The sequence below is a fragment of the Letharia columbiana genome (genome assembly GCF_014066305.1).
Source record: "Letharia columbiana isolate WasteWater2 chromosome Unknown Sc0000020_s0, whole genome shotgun sequence".
NCBI lineage: Eukaryota > Fungi > Ascomycota > Lecanoromycetes > Lecanorales > Parmeliaceae > Letharia > Letharia columbiana.
Window position 1 is genome coordinate 253,471 of NW_023501061.1, and position 24,510 is coordinate 277,980.

Below are 24,510 nucleotides of genomic sequence, written 5' to 3' on the forward strand. Positions count from 1 at the left end.
GCACACTAAAGCCCTGATTGAGAGTGAATCGTACCATCCCAGGCCTCCCTCGGAGAAGAGCCAAAAGGACCGACATATGGGAAAGCAGAACAAAGTAGCAGGTTAACATGGAAGACAGTACATATCTTACATCAAAAGAAAGAGGCCGGAGCTATTTGGATCATCGCGATTTCTGTGATTCAACTAGCACTAGCTACATCATGGAGCCAAGGTAAGGTAAGTTGTACTGATTAGCTTCTGCTATGATATCTACACATTGTCAATGTTCTCATAAGAGTACAGCCAAGGTCTATCGTGGCCTGACAGACACTTCCTTCGGACATCTCTTTCAGAAGAGGCGTGAGGACTTGTGTATGCAGCGATTTCTTGTTGCTGCCGGGTCAGAGTTGTGAGTCTCCATTATCACCATTCTCACCCTATTACCATTATCGTTGCTCATCACCACGACTATTCCTCATCACTGTGGCGACTTCTGTCCATTGTTCGTGTACCTCATCTCTGTACACTCTTCTAGTAGCTAACCATTACCATTACCATTACCATTAAACCATTACCATTACCATTGCCTTTATCCGCCCCGACTCCTCCTCTCTATGTCGCTTCCCAGTCCCTTGAATTTCTCCGGCATCTCCCCCACAATCCACTCGAGAATAGTCTCATAACATAGCACAAACTGCCTCAGCGTTTGCACCATGCTCAGTCGCTGCAGGCGGAAGTTGCTGACTGTTTGGGCAACCAAATCTTCATCGTCTTTCAACATCCAGCCATCTTCTTTACTGCTGTCAACATCCATATCGTCTGGATTTGAGGTCATCTGTTTCTGTAAGCGGGCTTGACGTTGCCACTTGAGCTCATCCACAACGCTGTCTACAGTACAGAATGTTCCCGTTCGGCCACAACCAGCGCTGCAGTGCACAACGGTTGGCCGCTCGCCCTTACGGGCAGGCTCGTCGGGCTCACGGCTGGGGCTGCTGGACTCGTAGCTGCGTACAACCGAGTTGCAATGCTCGACTAATCCTAGAACGTGGGCAGGATGTGCTGGGGCGCCAAAGTCCGGCCAGCTGGAATACTGGAGTTGGGTGATCTCGCGGAGGGGTTCAAATGGGTGGCCTGTGTGGGAGAGGGTGAGCTTGCGCACTATAACATGAGGGATTTCAGCGTCGACGGTTTGGGGTGTAGGAGTGTTTTGCGCGCTACAATTGGTAGAGCGGCGACGACCCATGTCGGGTCTGTCTTTTGCTTCCAAATTGAGAGGCGATGAGAAGACCCTGCCCGGTGTGTTCTTAGACGACGCCAGTGGAAGATGCCTTTCCGAGAATGACTTGAGTTTGAAAGGACCATAGTCGCCTGTAAGCCAGTAGGGGTGGCATTTTCGCTGTCCACCTTCGGTTTCGGCGGTCAGCATTACCACTACGCGAGCATCTTGTTCCCAGACTACACGCCAAAAATCCTGAATAGGCCGTTAGCTAGATGAGGCCGTAGACGGTTAGAGAACCAGAAAGCTCACGTTGAACGTTGCTGGAACAGGAGCCTGAGACGCAATGTAATGCTTGTTGCTCCGTTGTGCTTTAATGTGGCTTGCGTTGACATAGTCGCAATGTCCGGACGGCACGTTCTGCAGCCTCACTCTCGAGTGATCATATGGCAGCATGTCCTTATACCTGTTCTTGGTTCCCTTTTCAATTCCTGCGATTTGCACGGCCTCAGGCGAGAGCGCATTTGGGGTGCCATAAGACACATTGCAAGACAGCGCCTTTTGCATTCGCTGCTGCTCCGCCCTTTCAATCCCAAGAAAGCGATCAGCAACAGCCTTGCCTTTGTCGCCCACGTGCGCAGCCTGCCTCAACCATGCTGGCAATCCTGCGACGGCTGTCTCCTTGAGACCAGCTGGGAGCTTCACAGCCATCTGACCCACACCACCAATCAAGTCCATATTTTGCCGGATATTACCAAAGAAAGGATTCGCCGCAGTCTGAGTACTTGGCATCATGCACCCTCCTGCAATAGGGGCTGCGCCAGGTGGGTCTATTGAGAGTTTCCTCGTATTCGAACCATCCATTTCGCTGGCTAGCCTATCATCAACTTGGTCCGGAAACTTCTTAGCGAGGTTGTCGAATCCACCACGGATAATGAGAGCGGCGCCTCTCCAATTCTCGTTGGTGAACTTTTTCAAAGTATTGACTGATGATGTAGCATCTTTCAGCTGCATCGAAGCTGCATCATACACGACGATGAACTTTGCATCTCTCCATTGGGCGAATCGAGCTCTCTCCTTCTCTTTAGTAAATGTTTCTGACAATTTTTGCACATTGAAAGACGATCTTTTCAATAGCGTAGTGGGTATGCAAAGATTGATTGCACCACTTATTCGAGACTTGGAGTATTGCGGGAAAACTCTCAAGTCCAGTATAAGGAGGTCTTGGGGAACATGACCTTTCAAGATATCAACGAAATCTTGTGGCGCTATCATTGTAGGGCCATCGTAACTGACTGAGGAAGGTAGTGTCTCTGAGCGTTGAATGATGTGCGAGAGAGGCTCGACTCGGTTGTGGGGCAGAGAATTTCGAGGGTGCCTTTCATCAATGTGGGATATTTGTGTTCTCTGTACTTTGGAGAGGTCTGGGGTTGAGGCATTTGCTGGTGACTGCATCCGTGGAACGTCAAAGAAAGATGGTTCTTGAGAATCTGAAGTCTTCAGCAGGGACTGATGGAAACCACTCGGCGAGCTCTCATCAATGTCCATTCCCTCTTGATTCACCAAAGATGCCCCAACTCCTGACTGCGTCTGTTGCGGTTTCGGCGACACTAAGTTCAGCCTTCTGTGGCTCTGGTCTGGCACTTCTTCGAGTGTCGACGGATGGACGCTCCCTACATTTGCACTAAAATGCGAAAGGCTTCCATGGCTCAAGTTGAATGTATTGGTCTCTGACTGCCTTCGAAAATTCTCGAACCGCGGCTGCGATTCTAAAGGATCAATGTGTGGAGAAGCAACTGTAGTAGGTGGATCACCAGCTGATGGTGGGCTCCGGTCTTTCCTGGCGTGGATTGTCTTAGACGGATCCAGATAAGATGGAGCCTTCAAAAGACCCTGTTCCCCCACGGCATTAGAATTTGGGGGGTTGCTGCTAGGATCTGTGACGAATTCGAAATAATTGGGACTTGGAGAGCGAGGGGCACGTTTTGCATGTGGAGACAGAGATTTGGATGGGCGTCCTGGTGTTTGTGGGCCAACAGAACCTGGTGTCCGTGAAGGATATCCGAGAGGCGTGGTTGACGAGATGGGGAGAGCCCGAGAGGGAGACATAGGAGGCCAAGGGCCTCGAGGAGTCGCAGCGGCCGTCATCATTTGCAGCTACGCCGAGCTGTGAATCTTCATTGGACGACGGCCATGTTTTAATCTAACATCTGGCTTCTGACTTGGTTTGTTGCCGTGAATGCCGATTCAGGATTAACTGCAGAGGGTGGAGCGCTGTGGGATGTTGCTCCCAAGTCAGCATAGGTAGAAGAAGAAGAAGGTTGGAATATTGGACGAGTGTTAGTGAAGGACTCACCAGGCTAGAAAATGCTCCTCGAGATCGAGTACTCACACGTTTGATGAAGACGCAGTAAAGTGGGAGAAGGAATATGAGATCAAGGGAAGAAGAAGTGTTGAATGAAGAGTGCAGTCTCTTTCTCTTTCTCTATGTCTCCCTAGTGTTGTGCATTCCTTACTCCTACTTTATAGTCGAGGAGTCTACTTTACAGAGTACACTGATAGAACGCCGCCCACACGGGCACTAAGGAGACCCTTATACGTCATATCTTCGCTTGCCCCTGCCTTACTAATAAATCCCAACACCCAGGCCCACCAGGCTACCAGGCTACCCGGCTGTCAGCTTCTGCGCCCCGTAAAAAAAAGAAAAAATTAACTCTACTTATACTCTCATGGTCGTGTGCTTTTTTGTGTCTTTATTCTTTATTCTTCTTTCTTTCTTTCTCTTTTTTTACCATTCAATTTTATGCACATTGGCTACGACTTGCTCGATTTTCTCTGCTAACTCCAGGCCGTCTAGTTCAGGTTTCATCCATACTATACTGGTACACTTTTTTTGCGCCTACAGATCATGTTCCTCACCAAATTCGCCGGAAAAAAAAGGCTGTAGCCTACCCGGATCACTAGTCATCAGCTGTTATGTGCGTCAGCCGCATTGCATCAGCTCAGGACACGTGACAAATTCCCCAGAAAAATCATCTCCAAGCTCATCCATCCCCCGTCCTAAGCGCAGCCTTGAGTAACCAACGATATTGTTATAGCAGCTTGAAAGCCGGGCGCCCATGTCACTGCTGGAAATCCACGTAGTCTCCTCGTCGCCTGAACGCTGCCAACACCATGAACGTCTTTGGAAAAGTCTGATCATTCGTTCCTTTGAGAGGCGAAAGTTCCTCGTGTTCATGATTTTATGGCCTCGTAGTATCTCGTCGCCTACCTCCTTGACTGCACCATCCTCATTGAATTGGCTACGCTCGTCGCGGTGAATTTTGGTGCGCCACCCTGCCCGTTACCGGAGCGGCCACTACAGCCTCAGGCCTGACGTCGTATGCCAACGACAAATTCTCTCTTCTTCCTTCGCTCATGTGCCCAATGTCCCATTTTGCAAGGCCTTGATCTGTTGTAGCGTAGAGTTGCACCTCATTTCCCCACAACATTTTGTGTACAACTCCTTCCGAGGATAGCAAAGTGGGCCGTAACCGGCCGATGCCCTTTCTCATGTTGTAGTCACGGGCCGGAAAGTAATGCTGTGATTCTCCCTGGTAAAGCACTCTAGGATTCATCGACCAGACTAGTACACGAGACCAGTTCGCTGCCGCAATCCGTGTACCACCAGGGGAAATCGCAACGACGGTGCCCAGCGAGCTTAGGCATTGCGCGCTCCGTTCATTGAACCCTGCCAGAAGTGCTAGCGCCGCCCACGATCTCTGCTTTCGACCCTTGTCGAGATGCATACTGTGATCACAGGAACCCAAAGATAAAAAGGAATCCGCCTGCACAATAAATACATCTGTCCGGCCATATTTGTTCAAATTCTTACTCATAGCGAGAGCAAAATAGAAGATTCGACATGAGAAAGCGCTGTAGGTATGGATGCCATAGTAAGGCATTCCAACTTCAAATGCTTGGCGTGTACCATCGTTCTCAATATCGATCGAGGCTGTGTTGCACAGAATTGGGCCGCTCTCTTCTTCGGCTGGATTCGGGCAGCTCGTGTACCAGCTATGGACAGGGGCGCCCGCCTTGTAGAAATTCAATTTGCTGTCGTTGTCGACGAATTGGCAGTTCGACACTACGCCATGTTTGTACATATGTGCAGGTAAAGCCGAAGGGTCATGAATATCCAAGACGTCAGGAGACGAGTCTACGGTGTTGGAACGTTAGCGAAGTCTTCGAAATGACTTAAGAATGACTCTTCCTTTTTATGATAACGATGCTGAGGTCTTCCCCCCAGCAAGTCCAACAGATAGGTAAGTCGATGTAAGACAAGAATAGCAGTGTCCATGGACAGGGGGTGCGGTCAGTTCTCAAGAATGCAGATACTCCCCAGTGTTCACGGTTGATCTTAGCAGTGTGAGACAGAACAAGGTGCAATGCAGATCAGAGACACTTGACAAAGTAAAAAATCGCTGACCATATCTACACTCTTCCTAATTTCCTAAGTCAGCATATCTTCAGTACCGCGAACAAACAGACTTGTCAGATTGATCTTATAGCGGAAACGAGCCTTTGGTACGCGAAAAGGATCCTCCGATCCCAATGCTGGTGTCAATAAAGAGGAACTATTTCGAGACAATACATACCATGATCTTCTCATTCCGACCGACAAGGCATATCCTGGTTTTGTTAAGCCCATCGGGACTTTTCCAAGCAATACACGCATTACCGTTCGATGCAAAGGCTAGACCAACAGTTTCTTGGTCTTCAAGGGTTTCTATGTCTCGTGTCTCCTGCAGAGAAGAGTCGTAGAAATAGCCCAGCGTCTTTGCAAAACAACGATGAAAGGTGACCAGCCTGTAAACCTCGCTGTCACAAGCGGATTCAGTTCTCTTTGGGAAAGGAGATGCGTTACGTGAATGTACCTTTTGCCGGTATAGGACGGCTAGATCTCGACTGCTGGGAGAGAAGGACACTTTGAGGATCTCAATCCTGGTGCTTGAGCAGCCCCCCTCAGGCCTTATGTGGAGTTCGACTCTGCGTCGTATGTGATCCTTAGCCAGGTCGTAGATCTGTAGTACACCGTCGTATCGAGTCGTTACCAGTTGAGCCAAGTTGCCAGTTTGCGACGGATCCGAAGGAATGAAGAGTGCGTTGCTCATAGTTTTCCCTGGCGACTGATGAGCATACTTAGTAACATTGGCAAGGGCTCCAGCTGCGCAACCACTCTGTGCCGCACGTTTTCTGAAAAACAGTAATAGATCAGGCGTGGGAAGGTCTGTGAGTCCCAGGGTGAGCCCAGGTATGCGCTTTAGATGATGGAAGAGGAGTATTCTTGACAATGCCGACTCGAGAAAGCGGCGGGATGTTAGGAGGGATGCGAAAAATGTGCCGGTGTCCATATACTTTGTGATTATTTGAAGCAGCTCATCTGGTAATTGTAGAAAGGCGGAGTTCTGCTTGATCTCTAACCTCGTCTCTGGCGGGGGAAGGGAGGAAGCACCATCAAGGGTGTGAGAAACCATGGTCGTTGCGTTGTTTAGACAATGAAACAGATGGCGGCGGAGCAAAGCACAAACACGTAAGGTTTCGTGCTTCACGCTTCAATTAGATACAACATCAAGGAATGAATCGCAGTGATGAAAATTACGCGTGCCTTGTTCGTATTACCGATTCAGCCTTATCCACACCGAGATATCTACTTTGGATAAACACTGCTGAACACTGCTGAGACATACCTAGAACTTGAGAAATTTTCAGATCGATAATGGCGGTGATAGCTAGGCTTCAGCATCATTGGCAAGGTTTCTATTGGTCCACACGCTTCTAGCCAGAACTTGAAGGCTCGGGGACTACAGATCAAAAAGCGCTACAATATACGTTGGCATAACAACGTCGACCAGGCATGCTGCCAAGAAAAGTGGCAGTCTTGGGCACTGGTATGATGCCATGTTCCAAATCTATTGCAGCCAGAGGTAGTAAGCCAAGAAAATCTGGCAATCGATGTGCAGAAACAGCCTGAACAGCGTGCTCTATGAACTATGGACCGTAGACCCGGTACTTTGTGATTGTATTGTCGACATTCGAGGGGGTTCAAGCAGTGCATATACCTTGCTTTCTGACAACGCGCTTGCCAGCCGGAGAGTCAGTCAGACTCATGCACACTGTGCACTTCAGACTCCTTTTCTCATGGTGACGCATACCAATTCGCAGGGATGCTTTGGCTACTGAATTACAATCTGACGGAAACTGTACTCTTCGGAGGCTTATTTTGGGCGATCCCTGCTGGACGTGGACGCTGGAATAAGCCAAAGGGAGAGCTGAAGCTGGCGTTGTAAAACATTAAAAAAAAAAGTGGCCTGGTATGGTTTTCACAGGCGTCCAACGACTGCCACCTTGAAACCCTCATCGAGAATTCGGCATGTGATCATTCTCGTGGCAACTTCTCTTAGGTCTTTATGCTGTCCTCTTCTCAAGCATGTGAGAATCCGGCCTCCCGCTCTGCACACCACTTCAAAGGCCTCGAATCGATTCTGGCGGATCCCCCAACCAATGATACAAGTGCTCTGGACATCTCGACTGCACCTTACTGCAGGCTTTGCCTCACTCATCACAGCATTCTGAGATGTGTGCCTTTCGAAAGGTGTGCATCATTGTCAGGCGTCGCACAACCCATTCATTCCGTCAGCAGGTATCCGTTCTTCCCCACTGCTTGAGACCCTGAGCAAAGAAAGAGACAAGTTCATGGCTGCGCTAAAGCGAAAGGATTGACTTTCTTTGTACAGTTTGATAGAGTTCTGAGAAGGAGCTCGACTCCAACTCGAGTCCAGGCACAAGGCTTCATCATGGAAATCGGCTGCAAACTAGTGTGGACGTCTTTGACACTGATGGGTTTCCACGATGTCATTTGATTGCATTTCTGTTTCTTTCATCGGCCTCGGATTCTGTGAAGCTATGACGGAGACTCTAATAAGCAAGCAAGCAAGCCTCCACGAAAAACCATCACTACCACAGATACACGGCGGCAACGCCACCCGATGATTGATTACATTCTCTTGATCAGCAGTCACTGCGATTGCCCCAGACGGAGGATTCGTGTCGGTGAGAAGGAATCAGCTATCGCTTGAGCTGATCTCAAGTACACTAAAAGGAAGGTATGGTCATGGATCATTCGACTTGAGGGTGTGAGAGAGCTCTCAGAAGCAAATATGTACCCCACTCTCCTCTTTTCCATTGGTGGTGGCCCCACCTGCACGGAGCAAGTGAGTGAAGGCCCGACTACGGTACTTCCTGTGGCTGTTTCGTTCCGTTGGGTTGGTTCCGACTAATTTATAAGGCGCAAAGTGATGATGGATCCCCACGAAGCCAAGAAAACGCCAAGCCTGCAAATCCCCCTCGGCCGAGCCGACTTTCTGCGAATTTTAAGCTATTTCATTGGTGGCCAGATACAGCCACCATTTTTGGAGTAAGATCGCATCTGAGCATTTCCTCGTCCCCGACCGAGGCGTCTGAGTCAGATCTAGATGCGGCAGTGGACACGAATCCGAGATGCCTTTGAAACGTCATTCGATTCATCATTTCCCCACAAAGTGAGGAAAGAGCGCATCGCATCTACTCGTACGATACATCAATAACTCCGACTAAGTGCGCATGACGGAATCACTTGATCATCTTCAGACGACTTCAGCAAGATGATGCATGGACTTGGGGTAGAGTAACGACAAAAGACAAAAGCGTGCGCCGAGTCCTTTCGCCATGCGATGGAGAAAGGAAGAATGTTCCCTACAATGGCTGGACCTAGTGACGACATGGTGGTTTCGCAACAAGCACGTTGATCGTGATCCTTCTTGCGCGTGGGCACGAAGATGATCTAAGAATGGATGTCAGATCCTTCATGCACCCAAAGGTGTGGAAGAGCGAGTTCGCCCATATTAGCCTCGGCCCCGGCTTCGACGAACGCGAACATCCGTTGGTAATGTTTCCATCAAGTGCCGCTCTTGTCCCTAGAACATTGACCCAAATGTGGGTCAGGCATGGAGAGTGTACTTCTATGCAACCACATGAGGCGCCGTTAAGCCTTGCATGTGTGTAGACAATGCAGGGTCTCCTAAAGACAGATTTCTACCCACCACCTCGATTCTGGGTCGCCGCGTCGCGCTTTTTCCCAGAGACTAAGAGGTCAGGTCGGTCTCGACGCATCCTTGAAAACGCAAGCCAGTGCGCCAGAAGAGGTAAAGATTTGGGTTCCGCCTCTTGTGGCCATTCTATTCTCCCGGGACAAATGGGGTAGTACTGTCGACCATCATCAGATCATGCGAACAAGCGGGCTGGTGACATTGTTATCAATATATTCTTCGTTTCGGAATGGAGAAAGGAACGAATTACCCAAGTGAGGAGTCCAAAGGCAGCCGAAAACGGGGACCGAAAGACGCGAAGCCAAAGAAGGAGGAGAAGAAGAACAGGTATAGTAATCCTGAGTCGAGATCCGTTATGTTTGGCAATTCGCTTGAAATTCCCCTCGTCTACTTGGTTCTGCCCGCCAAAATAAGCAAACGATGCCACCTTCCCTTTCGTGGTAATGAAGTTCCTCTCGACCCATTCTCTTGGCCCGGAACCTGCTCATACGTATTTGCTGGGTATCATCATTCATTATGCCTGAGGGCTCATGTCCATCAAAAGGATTTGCGCCCGAGCAAATTCGAAGAATAGTGCATCTCTTAGCGTGCCTTGCTCTCTTCCATCCTTCCAGTCCAACTTCCAATGCACCCATGGACGAACTTTTCCATCTTTCCCAAGCACCATTCTCTTTTCAGCTTTCACCCCGAAGGAGCCGTCTCTTCTACTACCTCTCTACTAATACTCTTCGTCTTCGCCCACTGTGCCGCTCGTAAAGGGATGACACGAGAACTTGCGGTATCTGCTCGCTGCTACAGCTTTATGCTTTCTCTTGACTTGGAATCCGTTGCCACGGGCCGGGCATACGTAACCCAATGGAAAAGTCTATACCACTGACAATCAGTTTCATTTGCTGTCGCCTTTCTTATGTGTGCCACACCCTCTTCATACATCCTGCTGAATTCTGCAACGTCGAGACCTTTTTCTTTTAAAATATACTCTTACGTAAAGCTCCTCGGGCTTGTACCTCTACCTTCTTTGATTCATCTTCTACACGGTAGCGAGCAGACAACATGTCAGAAATCGAGAAAAGAGATCAAGAGCCTTCATCCCCGTTCGCCGACTTGCACGATGTCGATTCAGCCAACGGCTCCACCACTCAGGGTTCTCCGGCAGAGTCTATCGCCTCTGTCTACACCGCAAGAGAAGATTTCTTCCGGCTAGAAGACCTCACCCTTGAAAAAGCCACCAACTTAGGGTACCCAACCGAGCAAACTTTTGAACAACCGTTTGATTCGAGCAGTTCGTCTGAAGACTTGGAAAGAGGCGCCGTTGCCCCGATCCTGGTCCAGCAACAACTTGGAGCACACGACTATGAGAAGCCAGGTGCATTGGCTGTGATGAGGAAGGGTTCAGACCCAGCAGCATCATACAAGATTTCTCATCCTCCGGATGAATTACCAAACTTGCCACATAAGCGTGATCGCAAGATACTGAGAGGCTTGCGCTATAACCTTCTGGCAGTGTATCAGCGACTCTTCTCCGTTGTCTTCATAGGCAACATGATCGCCTTCATTGTCGAAGTAGTGCTACACAGGCACTCACACCCGTTCGGCCCACCTCTGAGTAACCTAGCAACCGCTGTTGCAGCCAACGTCATGGGCGCGATCTTGATCAGGCAGGAGTACGTCATCAACTCTCTGTACAACATCTTCTGTTGGACCCCTCTCTGGATGCCATTATGGTTTCGCCGCGTGGTTTCAAAGCTGTACCACTTTGGGGGCGTGCATAGTGGTTGCGCCGTCTCTGCAACCGCATGGTTCATCTTATATTCGGCACTAGTCACCAAAAGGTATGTCGACGGAGACTTCAACGAGCCCGCGGTCATCGCCATCACCTACATCTTACTGGCGCTGTTCCTTGCACTTTGCGTCTTTGCAATACCGAAGCTCCGAATATTTTCGCACAATACGTTCGAAGCCGTGCACCGTTTCGGGGGCTGGACTGCTGTTGCATTATTTTGGGTCGAGATCCTTCTTGTATTGCACGCGGAGTCAAACATTCCTGGAACAGATTCTTTCGGATCATTGGTGGTCCAAGCTCCAGCATTCTGGTTCCTGCTCGTCGTGACCTTTTTCATCATACTGCCGTGGATACGGCTTCGAAAAGTCGAAGCCTTTCCAGAGGTCCTGTCTAAACATGCGGTCCGCATTCACTTCAAATACTCCTACGAGAACATTGGCAATGTTATTGGGTTACGGATCACTCACAATCCGATGAAAGAATGGCATGCCTTTGCAACAATTCCGGATGCTGATGGCTCATCGTTTTCCCTCATCGTATCTGATAATGGGGATTGGACGAAGAAGCAGATCATGGAGCCGGCACATTCTTACTGGATTCGTGGTATTCCAGTTACCGGGGTCCTCCGCATGGCTACCGTGTTCAGGCGGATCGTGCTCGTGGCAACGGGCTCAGGCATCGGCCCATGCCTGTCTTTTCTAACCTCCCACCCGATACCCTGCCGCTTGTTGTGGTCTACCCCTAACCCGGTTCAGACATACGGGGAGAATGTCATGCGTGCAGTCGCAAAAGCGGATCCTGAGGCCATGATCATTGATACACGGGCTACCGGACGCCCAGATGTGGTAGCATTGACTTATCATCTCTACCTGGAGACAAAGGCTGAAAGTGTTTTTGTTATCTCGAATCCTTATCTGACGTCAAAGCTCGTCTATGGCTTGGAAAGCAGAGGTATACCTGCTTACGGACCAATCTGGGATTCGTAACTGGATGACGAGAAGCATTCCTGGAAGAAACGTCAAGCGACCCCGGAATTGTATTTTGCCTTGTATGTGCGCGAGAAGCCCAAGATATATGGGTGCGACTTCGTTCGAGAATGTTTGGGAATCGAGACGAGTGTTACTCTTTTAGTAGCATTAGGATACATTATTTAAGATAGACGCACGCAACGGCCGTGACACAGTAAAGCTGCACGCAGCCTGGGCCACCAAAACACATGAACTTCGAATCAACAATGTCCATCTTCTTGATGCCCTTGCCGGTGCTGCCTCTGTTCCAGACCAGCTCATTCCGTCACGGAGACCAAGATTGGCAAGGCCAGAGACTCTTCGTCAATTACGATCTCCAATCCTGGATGTCATTCGGAATGTCTGACTTCCTCGTTCCTATCAAAATCTCTTTTCTGCTCGTGCTTTCACCACTTCGCTCCCAGCTCACCTTCGAATTCGAGATTTCTAGCTTGACCATTGGAGCAGCAGCGTATGGGTCATTTTGTCAGATCAAGTAACACGATTACTCGGCGACATAGGGCCTCAAGGCATTGTATCGTCGCTCTCGTTTCGTCCAACACTGTTGTCGCCGTAGACATATTGGCGTCAAGGCGAGAAAAGGTTTCGCTACCAACGATGACGTGCCGGACGAGAAATCTTAGAGAACGTCAGAAGGGTCCACTTATGGATGAATAAAAGAGTCCCAGCAGATGAGAACCTCTGACAAAAGGCGACAGGACCTCATCAAAGTCCCGGGTTGGCAAGTCGCCCCCGCGAAGATCGAAACCATCCTTCTTGCCCGCGATTCCATTAGAAACGCTGCAGTCATCGGTATATCTGCCCCCGAAGGCCACGGGGAAGTTCCACACGCCTTCATCGAGCTCAAATCCAAACTCTTTCAAGAGCACATGGCTACTTCTTATGGTGCAGCCGACGAAGAAGAAGGAGGGAGAGAAGAGCTTGTCAAGGGTTATATAGGAGAAAGGCTAGCGCGCTAAAAGCGGCTTGATAGTGGCGTGGAATTTGCCGAGAGTATACCAATGACTGCGCCAGAGAAAGTGATAAAGGCCAAGCTTAAGAGAAATGGATCAAAAGGTTCGAATGGATGTCACCATAGGTGGAGCAGAGCACTTGAAGGGAGCCAAGGGTGAGACAAGCGTCAAGGCAACAGGGTTGAGGGTGAAACTCTCAATGAGAGGGTGACGAATGGGATACAGGGAGAAAGGGATAAAGCCAATAGGGTACATGCCAACGGTGAGTAGAGGAAAAGCATCAAGCGCGCTGCCAATGGTGAGGACATGGTTCCTAGGAAAGATGTCAAAACTTCACAGGTAAGAGAAATGTTCGGCTTGTCAAATACTCTGTTTGAGTCGCTGGTATATATCAATAGCCATGACCGAGGTAGTGTTCCAACAGCTGTCGTCAATATGTAGTATCTCATGGAGATGGTTCGTGCTTGTGCAGAAATGCATTGATAACTACGTTAGGGGAAGCTTTGAATGTATCTGGAAGAAGTTAAAGACACTCAGAAAATTGATGTCTCAGGTAGGGAAGGTTAGGTAAGGTAAATGGGCTACGCTACGCCTAATTGGGTTAGATCAGATGCAGTAATGCCGAATCCACAAACGCCTCCATCGATGCACTCGATCTGCTTCAGTGCTACTTCGGTCCAGGTACATAGACTCATAGGCAATAGCTCTCTTTGCTGGGCAGCGCGGCATCAGGCCATCGTTACTTGGTTCCTCACTCCTTCCTCTACATTTCCTACCCGTACCACCCTTCTCAACAACATTGCCAGAAGGATCAACAAAGCAAGCCACCCAAGCGGCTACACATTCCCGGGCCCTGGTCGACCTCGTGTGGTGCCAGTGAGCCTGTCAAGAATCAAGAGCAAATCGTTCATATTCATACACTCAATGCAAGTATGAATGGAGCCGCACGTTCGTCGAATGTTGTTGACCTGTTGCCTCTGATAGCTGTCAACCAAATAAGCGCGCAACAATAAACACTCTCCTCCAACGCTTCAGTACCTGCCACGATCGCTCCACCAGCATATAATGAATGGCAGTGACATCAAGAAGGCCGCCATCAGCAAAGCGAAGCAAGCAGTGACTGCTGCGAATAATGCTGCAAATGGTAACGGAGGAAAGAAGAGGAGGAAAGGCGGAGATCTGAAGCCAATCATCACAACAGAGGATCAACAAAACGCAAACCCCAGTCCGCAAAGCGCCAATAATATGAATAGCTCCAGGTTAGCAAGGGACGCAGGCGCAATGGTGCCCATGTTCGTCTAGCGCTAATCTTTGACCTGCAGTGCAAACAGTACTAATTCGCCATTGTCTCACCTCAAACCCCAGCTAAGCCGCTCATCGTCATCGTCGTCCTCCCGTGATGATGCTACAGAAGCCACAGCCGAAGAAGAAGATGCAGAAGATTACTGTAAAGGCGGTTATCATCCCGTGAGCGTTGGCGAAACCTTCAAGGATGGCAGATACATCATTACACGGAAGCTCGGATGGGGTCACTTTTCAACTGTCTGGCTATCTCGCGATACTGAGACTGGAAGGCATGTCGCATTAAAGGTTGTCCGGTCAGCAGCTCACTACACGGAAACCGCTGTTGACGAAATCAAATTGCTCAACAAGATCGTGCAAGCAAACCCAAATCATCCTGGTAAAAAGCATGTCGTTAGTCTCTTGGATTCATTCGAACACAAAGGGCCAAATGGGACCCATGTATGCATGGTATTCGAGGTTCTAGGAGAGAACCTGCTGGGTCTGATCAAGCGATGGAACCACCGAGGCATCCCCATGCCTCTCGTCAAGCAAATTACAAAGCAAGTCTTGCTGGGCTTGGACTACCTTCATCGCGAATGCGGCATCATACACACAGACTTGAAGCCCGAAAACGTTCTGATCGAGATTGGTGATGTGGAACAGATAGTCAAGACTTTCGTTAAAGGCGAACAGACATCCGACGACAAGGAAGACAACCGCAATGGTCGCCGAAGAAGAAGAACCCTCATCACAGGCAGTCAACCTCTTCCAAGTCCTCTTAATGCGAGTTTCAGCAATTTGGAAAATTTGCGATTCACGAGTGGCATGGCAGGGTCACACAGTAGCTTGAACCAGATGATAAGCGAGAGCCCAGGTAATTTTTCCATTCATGGTTCAGCTACTCCTAAGAACGGCGTTGTAATGAGCGGTGCTGTAGCTTCCGCCACACCTCCCAAATCCATGCGAGAGATGCTTGGTCTTGCAGATCCTAGTCCTTCCAACACCACCGACGACGACCAGAAACACCAAGAGAAGACTGCGTGGGTGTGCTTTCTTCTGCACAATCTAATTGCGCTGACATAATTTCCAGTGAGAACCTTTCCCAAACCATATCCGGTATTTCCCTAAACAAGTCTGCCTCTCCAATGGAAACAAGCCAAGAAGATGTAGCAAGAGCTATGGACACTATATCGGTCAAAATCGCAGATCTGGGAAACGCCTGCTGGGTCGGACACCACTTCACAAATGATATCCAAACCAGGCAATACCGCTCTCCAGAAGTCATCCTGGGCGCCAAATGGGGGGCAAGTACGGATGTTTGGAGCATGTCTGCTATGGTATGACTACTTGCTGTCTGCGAAATTTACGGTATAATGACAGGCATAGGTCTTCGAACTAATTACAGGAGATTACCTCTTTGACCCTCAATCTGGTACTAAATACGGAAAAGACGACGACCATATCGCCCAAATCATCGAGCTCCTTGGTGTCTTTCCGCGCCAGCTTTTCATGAACGGCAAATGGTCTCAGGAGATTTTCTCTCGAAAGGGAGAACTCCGAAACATTCATCGCTTGAGGCACTGGGCATTGCCGGATGTATTAAAGGAGAAATACCACTTTAGCAAAGAGGAGGCAGAAAGCATTGCCAAGTTCTTGGTCCCGATGTTGGCTTTGTTGCCGGTGGATAGGGCAAACGCGGGAGGCATGAGCGCAAGTCCATTCTTAGCAGACACAAAGGGAATGGAACATGTCAACCTCAACATACCGGTTGGGAGCAAAGGAGAAGGGATTGAAGGATGGGCGACGGAGGTGAAGAAGCGGTGATGGGCTCCAACCAAGGATAGGCTCCGGTGGTCTGGACACGCAACGCTCATTTAGCAAGGCGATCGGTTCGATGGTGGGTGGTAGTATATTGTCTTCTAGACGAGTGGTAGCGTGGATTGGTTTGGGTCGCGACTTGTAACGATGAATGCATAGATGCAATCCTGATTCGTTGTATCTACTGGATATGATGCCGATGGAAGTGTCTATGTTGTGCATGAAGACAAGCCATGTCAGTATGCACAGGTAGTCTAGTCTAGCGGGCAGTATATGGTGAATGATGATTTATGAGGACACGGGTAAAATGGGTTAGAATCTGGACGCCTTGGTTTTGCAGAGTAGGATGGAGGACCTGAGGACCTGAAGACCTGAGGACCTGCTGGCTTTCTATCGGCTCATGGTACCTTGATCAATTCATCTGAGTCCTGCCCTGACCGTTCCTGAGCTACGGACGAGCCCGGGGGGGCGACCCTAATCCACCCCTGGAACCTTTGGATGCCGCACCCTAGATTCTTGCCCGAGACCGCGAGACCTAATAAGTTGCGAGCCGCCCGTGGTCCCTAGAAACTCCATCTCTTTCATACAAGTAGGCCAAACTTGACAAGCCAGTCTTGCACGTACATCTTCTCCCCAATGTTCTCTGTAATCTTTCGTAGCATCACACCTTTCTGACCCATTGACTTGCTTCACCATGCCACCTGTAAGTCTGACTGTTTAACACGACCTGACTCCGTTAACCTTACTCTGTCACAGCCATGGTCCACGAACCCAGCTCCCAAGGTACGCATATCCCTATCCGTAATCTCTTCCTTCCATGCCCTTGAGCCTCTGCTAATTTCTTTGCTGAGACAATGACCCATTGCTTTATTGATGCGAGTTGAAGGACCCCCGTCTATTGTACACACACTGTCTCTCTACTCTAGAATATCTGCGAGCTATACAATTGCCAAAATCATGTCTGTTCTGGGCATTCCGCTCTCTGATAGAGTGTACAGACAGAGTCCGCCCGCGAAGCCCGCAAGTCTTTCTACTGTGAGCTCTGCCAAAAGGGGTACAGCCGGATCAATGAATTCGAGGCACATGAGGGGAGCTATGACCATCAGCATAAGAAGGTATGTGTCTTTTCTCATCTTTCACATTGTGACGGTTGGATCAAGAGTGCCGTCTATTCATTGGATGACGAGTGATTGTTGGAGACGATTATGCTCATGATCAAGGCATTCAAAGCTATTGAAGAGGGCGATGCTCTACGTTTGTGCTTTTGATGCCTTTGCATTCCTATACTTCAGGCACCGGTCTCCCCCTTTTCTATATCTAAGCATGCATTCTCAGCTCTTGTACACAATGTGCTAAGCACGTTTCCCTTCAGCGTCTCAAAGAAATGAAACAAATGTCCCGTGATCCCCTCGCGGCCGCAAAAGCACGCAAAGCCGAACGTCGGGCCGACGAAAAGTCCGGAGGCATTACCATTAAGCCCGTGTCTCTCCCTTCTGCGGAAGCCACGAAACCCACAGGCTTCAAGAAGGGTGGGTTCAAGAACGCTTTTGGGAGTGCTGACGACGACGAAGAAGAGACGGACGAGAAAAAGCAGACGAAGGCAGAGCCAAGGGTGGAAGGATGGAAGGTGGCAGAGCCGGTCGAGATGGAAAGTGATGAGGAGTGGGGAGACTATGATCCGAGACGGCCGACGGGGTGTTGGGAGGGTTGTCCTGGTAGACGGTGAGAGTACGGGGATACATGCGTGGGTTGGGAGCAGTGAGAGTAGAGTCTGAGGTATGAGCGAGGACATCGAGACAGGGTCCGCATCGTGTTGCGGGCCAGAGGCCGCGTTCAAGAGCACTTCGGCGGCTTCAAGTGTAGAAGGAAGGTTGGTACGGTATGGACTCAAGCCATCCTCCAGGACATCGGTCAGTCCCCCCAAGATTACTCATCTTGGGGACCGACCAGTCCTACATCTGATACCCTCAGCTTGTCCACCCCACGGTTGCTGTCATTGGTGGGCTTGCGACCCCCATTCTACAGCCATCCGTACCCTGATCGAGCTCACAAAGCCTCAGAAGCAGGGGCACGAGTCTCTAAAGATGCTCTATTCTATTTTACCATAGTGCGGAGTCCTATTCGCACATGGGGACCAGACCCTCAGAACGTAGCCTTGTCTACAACGCTGTCAACTCAAGGAGTCGTATTTGGGTGCGGCCATATTCTTCTGATCGCTGTCAGTCTTGGTATACCTCGAGCTCTGAGACAAGCAATATTCCAACAGATCATCCGTCTTTGCCTAATAAAGGTGACCTTCAGTTTCTTTCACCAAATCTTTGGGCTCCTTGCCCTTTCAGTGCGTTGATTCAGAGCACGATATGTGCTTTCTGCATGACTCTGGCTGTGGATCGGTTGACAAGTCCATTGAATATCAATCATTTACCAAACCCACCACATGCAGAAAAGGAAACGTAACCACTCCACGGAACGCCCATAATTGCTTCCATTCCCCAACCAATGTTTCCAAATTCAACGAGCTCGCCCTGCATTCCATAACAAGTTCCACAATGCTGTACACTAATCCCAGCCAAGGAACCTCCTTCGAAGGCGCGAGAGGCCGTTGGTAAGACATACAAGCCCATCTCAATAGCGCAACCGCCTGGCGATGTCTCTAATGGCCGACTTCTTGGACCGAGGCGCGGCCGCGGGATTTGGCAGCTGGGCGTTGCGACTTTTCTTGCGGTTGACGATAGGTGACCAGCCATACGTGGTACTCTTCTTGATCTGGGAGAAACCCTCTCGGATGCAAGGCGAGAGATATTGCCTCCACCGGTCTGCGTTTTCAATGGTATTCATGCTGGCATCAGGGCAGATGCGTCGCGAGAGTAGAATGGCTGAAAGATGGAGTCAGAATCTCTTCGCTGAGAGTGGACTAGATGTGGAGTCCTGTGATGTACTTACTGTGCTCTTCAAGGCCAAACCAACAAACAGGATTTTGATCTTGGTCTCGTCGTCTTCGATGGGGTCATACCACTCGTTCTCTGGAAGGATCGTGATATCTGTGGCTTGGTCGATGACCCTGTATCGATAGGTATCTTTGCGGCCCTTGGTTTCGATACTCTTGTCCCAGAACCATTTGTGTCTGCAACAATCAGAGTCAGTGTGAAAACTGATCCTCGTCGAGGCAATGGTCAGGCTCTAAAATCAGCAAGTGTGCTTACACTCTGACGAGGCCGATGATAGGTATAGAAGTAAGAGCGCTGACGCGAGGGTGTTCTCTGCTGCGTCTATCCATTCTGCCGGGTTGGATCGTGAATGTTTTTCCATACTGAAGCTGGCACTTTGAGGTAGTTTGCACCAGAGAGTTGTCCTTGCGTCCAGGATCGTCTGCGGTATTCGGTCGCAGAGAGATTGTGTAGTTGGACGGTAGTGGCTGTCTTTTGCCTGGTGGCTTGTGGTTCTCTTGGAACGGTGACCCGCGCTGATTTTTGAGATACTCATGGTGGGGATAGTTGCTCATGGTCTTGAAGCTAGGCCGCTGATGTGTATGTGCGATGCTAGTGTTACTGAGTGCGAGGCTGCGAAAATCTAGTGTGTTGCTTGTGGAGCTCAGTGCACGGTCGCATAATTTGATGTGGGTTGCTCGTAGAATTCAGTAAGAGGTCGCAGGTGTATGTGTATGATGCTTGGGGTAGTGAGTGCGAGGCGGGAAATATGTTGCTATGTGTGGAAGAATGTATAGACAAGAACCAGCCGCAGTAGAAGCTTTGAGTGCTTTGTATGAAAGAGTTTTGTGCTTCTGTGCGTCAAGATGCAGAGTGGAGATGTTTGAAGGAAGTAGTAAAGGAAGAGAAAGTTTGGGGTTTATATACCAATGCACAATTTGCAGATAATTGGCATTTTTCAAACGCCTCAATTGATTAGAAAATCAACTCGATTGTTTTATATCCCTCAGTGACTCAATCGACCGAGCCATGGCAAAGACCATCTCCTCATCGCCATATTGCGCAATTACCTGAATTCCCACTGAAGTCGGCGCGTTCTGATCAATCCCATCTTGTCCTGCGATTGACACTGGTAGACTCAGAGCGGGGATTCCAGCGAGACTTGCTGGCACCGTAAGAAAATCAACACTATATGAGTCTATGGAGGCTTTATTTTTGAGAGAACTATGCCTTGGCGGTAACGATTGCGCTGTGGGAGTCAAAATAACATCGACTTTTGGTTCACTTCCAGACCCATCTTGGTGTTTTAGGAGGGGGTGACTTAACGCAAAGGCATTATTGAAGTCCCTCTGTACTAGCCTGCGCACTTTCTGAGCCGTTTTGAAGTAATTGTCGATTGCCGCAGCACTCAAGCTGTAGGAACCGAGAAGAATCCTCCTCTTTACCTCTTCTCCAAGACCAGCGCCCCGTGTAGACGCGAATAAAACGTTGTCGGCCCGCTCCAAGGCCGAGTTTTTGTTGCCATAACGGACGCCATCATACTTGGCAAGATTTGAAGATGTTTCCGCTGGCGCTATCACGTAGTACGCTGAGAGAGCCATTTTTGTGGTGGCTAAAGACAGCATGTGGATTGTATGACCCTGGTTCCGAAGACCTTGCAATGTTTCCAGCCAGGCTCTTCTTACCTCCGGTTGGAGCTCTGCAGTGTTGTACTCCGTTGGGACTCCTACGCGCACCGAAGGTGTGTCGCCCCAGCCCTGCTTTGCTTTGCGTTCAAGCAATTGTTGCGCAATCCTGGAGCGTGTGCTCACTGGTATGGAGGTAGGATCTCGAGAGTCGAAGCCTTCGACCGCGTCTGCAACCATCGTCAGGCCAGAAACATGAGCAGACTGGAGTCTCCTTACCGAAGATATTCCTTGCCATGGAGCTATCCTTGGCTAGTATGCCAATAGTGTCAAGAGAATTTGCATATGCCACGATACCCCATCGGGACACCATGCCATACGAAGGCTTGAAGCCTATAATACCCGTATATGCAGCTGGAAGGCGTACAGACCCTCCGGTGTCTGTGCCCAATGCACTATTCCAGTGAGCCAGAGTTCTGCAGTCCAAAACTCAAAACGTACGCATCACATTGCCCAGTAGCAACAGCTACAGCGCTGCCACCAGAGCTTCCACCAGCTGACAGAGAACCTCCGTCTTGAGTATAGCTATTTTTGACAGCACCATAGATCGAGTTTATAGAGTCGGACCTTTGTCATCTGTCAAACCAGGCGTTGGCAGCCACGAACCGACTGAAAGCATACCCCATTCCAAATTCATCTAAATTGGTCTTTCCAGCGATCAATGCCCCAGCGTGTTTGAGCTTTTCGACTACCGTGGCCGGGTACGGGCTGTGGAAGCCTTTCAGAATTGCGGACGCGCATGTCGTCGGCTCTTCAGATGTGCATATATTGTCCTTCACAGCTATTAAGCAGCCATCAATGGCAGACTTTGGTGTACCTATGAGAGCAATCAGATACGCTTTGCCTAAGCTTTCCTTGATGGATGTACCTCTATCTCGTCGTTTATCTGCGTCTCGTAGATTCGAAGTATGTTCCGAGATCAAAGTGCCCTCATCGCGGGGGCATACGAAGGCGTTCAGAAGCTTGTTGACCTGCTGATTGGCGAAACACGTCTCAGCTCTTCGCAGCAGCGACATGTATCACGCTCTGGGGCATGAATGCTGTGCTGTGCTCTCCTGGTCACTTGGTCGACGACAGCGGAAGCTTTGAAGATTTAGCGTGTTCATAATCCTTTTGAATGCTTGGCATCAGACATTCCTACGTACCCCCTGGTGCCCCATAGATTCCAATTATCAACTTCATAACTACAATTCGGATTTTTGACAGACTTGGCCGCGTAGAGTCGCAATAATAGTGGATAAAAGTATTGTATACAGAAGGTTTGTATTTGAATTATTCATTCATGACTATTTAGAAATTGAGAACGAATTATCGATTACGCTGCTCAAGAATAACTTCATTTTCTTCCCGACTTCATAGATTTACCAATTCCGTATAGGTTTTATCTTTTTTAGTAGCGCTGGAATCGCCGCGATGAGGAGTCTAATTCATATATAGATGTTTTTACAATTCAAATCATGGCTGTGACGTTGGTAATTTGGATCTATAGGGTACGTAGGAATCTTTGATGCCAAGCATTCGAAGGGATTATGAATACGCTAAACGTTCGGTCTTATCTCCGGTAGGCCAAACGTCACAGGCAGACAGGCCATCAACAGCTTTGAATGTAGTCTCGTCTGATGGAGCTTGACACTTGAATAACTTCTACGAGACGATGTGGAGGAGAAAGGAATTCTCACAATGATAATCAGGTTTCGCTACGGAGCTTTGGCTCTGACGATTGTGAGGGCAGTCCTTGCAGCTCAACCTTCAGCTGCTCCGCCAGTCTCGGCGCCTCTAAGAGAGCTACCTTGGGGCCAACTCAATTTCCTACATACGACAGATACCCATGGCTGGCATGCTGGGCATCTCCAAGAGTGAGATTCCACTTTTCCGCAGCATTTGAAGCTTCCGCTCATCTGGAAGCAGACCATCATTCAGCGCCGACTGGGGTGATTACATTTCGTTTGCAGAAAGACTACACGAGAGAGCGGATGAAGAGGGCGCAGATCTTTTGCTTGTGGATACGGGAGACCGGATAGAAGGTAATGGGCTCTACGATGCTTCGGAACCAAAAGGCAAATACACCTTGAAGATATTTGGAGAGCAGGATGTTGATGTGATATGTTCGGGAAATCATGAGCTCTACAAAAATTCCTCGTCCGAGAACGAATACTACGAGACTGTGCCCGACTTTCTCGGCAACTACCTTGCATCAAACCTCGACATCATTGATTCCAAGACCGGAGAACAACGGCCCTTAGCTCAACGATTCAAGAAGTTCACAACGAAGAATCAGGGTATCCGTGTCCTAGCTTTTGGCTTCCTTTTCAATTTTAGAGGCAATTCCCATAATACCGTTGTCCAGAGGGTGCAAGAGACCATCAAGGAAAAATGGTTTCAGGAAGCTATACGAGATAGGGAGGTCGACCTTTTCCTTGTCATCGGTCATGTCCCGCTCCGCACCCAAGAGTTCGCCAGTATCTTCAAGGCGATCCGAGAACAGCAATGGGACGTCACTATCCAATTCTTTGGCGGTCACACTCATATCCGAGATTACGCCAAATACGATAGCAAAGCCTACGGGCTCGAGAGCGGTCGCTACATGGAAACCATTGGCTTCATGTCCGTCACTGGGCTGCCTACCAATGGGAAGTCCAACCCAATGTACAGAGATGCTGCAGCACCTCGTGCAGCTCGAGTGGCTTCACCAACCTTCTCCCGCCGCTACATCGATAACAACCTTTTTTCCTTTCACCAACACACGAATCTCAACGAAACTACCTTCCCTACCGAGCACGGCCGCAATGTCTCTTCAATGATTGCATCGGCTCGCGAGACCCTGAAGCTCGATAAGGCCTACGGCTGCGCTCCAAAGGACTACTGGACTAATCGAGCCCCGTACCCAAGCGAGAATAGTATCTTCTCTTGGCTGCAAGATGAGGTGCTGCCAGACGTGGTCCTTGACATCGACAGAGCTGATGTGCCACGCATGGCGTTTACAAACACCGGCGCCCTACGATTCGATATCTTCAAAGGGCCGTTCACAGTCGACACCACCTACACGGTCAGCCCATTTACTAGCGGCTTCCGCTACATCAAAGATGTGCCATTTAGCGTTGCCAAGCGGCTGCTGCAGATAATCAATCAAGAGGTGCCCCAGCTCTGGCCCGCCTCGCAGTCGATTGCTTTCAAGGGGCCAGTACAATCGGTGCAAGCAAGCACTCACCCAGTAGATGAGCAACTATTTCTCGCCAACGGGCAGATGCCATTGGGGAAACACCACGCACCTGACCACGACGCCGAGCTCACACCCGGCTACACCACAATAGACGATGCAGGTTCTGATGGCGACGACACCATCCACGCCCCCATCGACTTCTACCGCGTCCCAAATGCCCTTGAGTCCCGTATCGGCTTCCCCCCCGCCGCGACGGAAGACTCGAAAGAATCCGCTGATCCGGTATCAGTGGATCTAATCTACGTCGACTTCATCGAAAGCTACATCTTGCTGGCGCTGAAGTTCTTGGGCACGGATTATGCAGAGCCGGACACGGATGTTTACATGGAAGGAAGGGACATGACCGGGTTGATTGCTCAATGGGTACAGGAGCGTTGGAAGTGTTGAGAGGTTGTACATTATGTCAACAGGAAAGGGATTGTGGACGCGCTAGGATGGATGGAGTCCTCGCTAGCGTTGAAAGAAGGGATAGCAGCTATGCATTCCTCGCT

At 49.6% G+C, this 24,510-nt stretch overlaps 9 protein-coding genes across 9 annotated transcripts; 6 read left to right on the forward strand and 3 right to left on the reverse strand.

Annotated features, from left to right (window-relative positions):
* Nucleotides 1–568: 568 nt before the first annotated feature.
* Nucleotides 569–3,346, reverse strand: HO173_006669 (uncharacterized protein; the record flags this gene model as incomplete). The annotated part of the gene is made up of 2 exons (XM_037308577.1): nucleotides 569–1,450; nucleotides 1,508–3,346. 2 exons carry the CDS (start codon nucleotides 3,344–3,346, stop codon nucleotides 569–571), a joined length of 2,721 nt encoding a protein of 906 aa, XP_037164420.1.
* A 1,151-nt stretch (nucleotides 3,347–4,497) lies between these two features.
* Nucleotides 4,498–6,711, reverse strand: HO173_006670 (uncharacterized protein; the record flags this gene model as incomplete). The annotated part of the gene is made up of 3 exons (XM_037308578.1): nucleotides 4,498–5,393; nucleotides 5,664–5,679; nucleotides 5,833–6,711. The coding sequence occupies 3 exons, from the start codon at nucleotides 6,709–6,711 to the stop codon at nucleotides 4,498–4,500; spliced, it is 1,791 nt and encodes a 596-aa protein (XP_037164421.1).
* A 478-nt stretch (nucleotides 6,712–7,189) lies between these two features.
* On the forward strand, nucleotides 7,190–12,090 carry HO173_006671 (uncharacterized protein; the record flags this gene model as incomplete). Its single annotated transcript, XM_037308579.1, has 2 exons — nucleotides 7,190–7,330; nucleotides 10,363–12,090. 2 exons carry the CDS (start codon nucleotides 7,190–7,192, stop codon nucleotides 12,088–12,090), a joined length of 1,869 nt encoding a protein of 622 aa, XP_037164422.1.
* Nucleotides 12,091–12,338: 248 nt separating this feature from the next.
* Nucleotides 12,339–12,611, forward strand: HO173_006672 (uncharacterized protein; the record flags this gene model as incomplete). Its single annotated transcript, XM_037308580.1, has 1 exon — nucleotides 12,339–12,611. The coding sequence occupies one exon, from the start codon at nucleotides 12,339–12,341 to the stop codon at nucleotides 12,609–12,611; it is 273 nt and encodes a 90-aa protein (XP_037164423.1).
* A 192-nt stretch (nucleotides 12,612–12,803) lies between these two features.
* HO173_006673 (uncharacterized protein) lies at nucleotides 12,804–13,091 on the forward strand (the record flags this gene model as incomplete). Its single annotated transcript, XM_037308581.1, has 1 exon — nucleotides 12,804–13,091. The coding sequence occupies one exon, from the start codon at nucleotides 12,804–12,806 to the stop codon at nucleotides 13,089–13,091; it is 288 nt and encodes a 95-aa protein (XP_037164424.1).
* Nucleotides 13,092–14,150: 1,059 nt separating this feature from the next.
* HO173_006674 (uncharacterized protein) lies at nucleotides 14,151–16,193 on the forward strand (the record flags this gene model as incomplete). The annotated part of the gene is made up of 5 exons (XM_037308582.1): nucleotides 14,151–14,344; nucleotides 14,408–15,243; nucleotides 15,307–15,409; nucleotides 15,460–15,706; nucleotides 15,756–16,193. The coding sequence occupies 5 exons, from the start codon at nucleotides 14,151–14,153 to the stop codon at nucleotides 16,191–16,193; spliced, it is 1,818 nt and encodes a 605-aa protein (XP_037164425.1).
* Nucleotides 16,194–16,881: 688 nt separating this feature from the next.
* On the forward strand, nucleotides 16,882–17,913 carry HO173_006675 (uncharacterized protein; the record flags this gene model as incomplete). Its single annotated transcript, XM_037308583.1, has 4 exons — nucleotides 16,882–16,890; nucleotides 16,944–16,970; nucleotides 17,186–17,302; nucleotides 17,560–17,913. The coding sequence occupies 4 exons, from the start codon at nucleotides 16,882–16,884 to the stop codon at nucleotides 17,911–17,913; spliced, it is 507 nt and encodes a 168-aa protein (XP_037164426.1).
* A 1,108-nt stretch (nucleotides 17,914–19,021) lies between these two features.
* HO173_006676 (uncharacterized protein) lies at nucleotides 19,022–21,815 on the reverse strand (the record flags this gene model as incomplete). The annotated part of the gene is made up of 7 exons (XM_037308584.1): nucleotides 19,022–19,063; nucleotides 19,131–19,311; nucleotides 19,391–19,811; nucleotides 20,103–20,969; nucleotides 21,019–21,194; nucleotides 21,241–21,366; nucleotides 21,421–21,815. The coding sequence occupies 7 exons, from the start codon at nucleotides 21,813–21,815 to the stop codon at nucleotides 19,022–19,024; spliced, it is 2,208 nt and encodes a 735-aa protein (XP_037164427.1).
* A 664-nt stretch (nucleotides 21,816–22,479) lies between these two features.
* Nucleotides 22,480–24,406, forward strand: HO173_006677 (uncharacterized protein; the record flags this gene model as incomplete). The annotated part of the gene is made up of 2 exons (XM_037308585.1): nucleotides 22,480–22,655; nucleotides 22,708–24,406. 2 exons carry the CDS (start codon nucleotides 22,480–22,482, stop codon nucleotides 24,404–24,406), a joined length of 1,875 nt encoding a protein of 624 aa, XP_037164428.1.
* Between the last annotated feature and the right edge of the window lie 104 nt (nucleotides 24,407–24,510).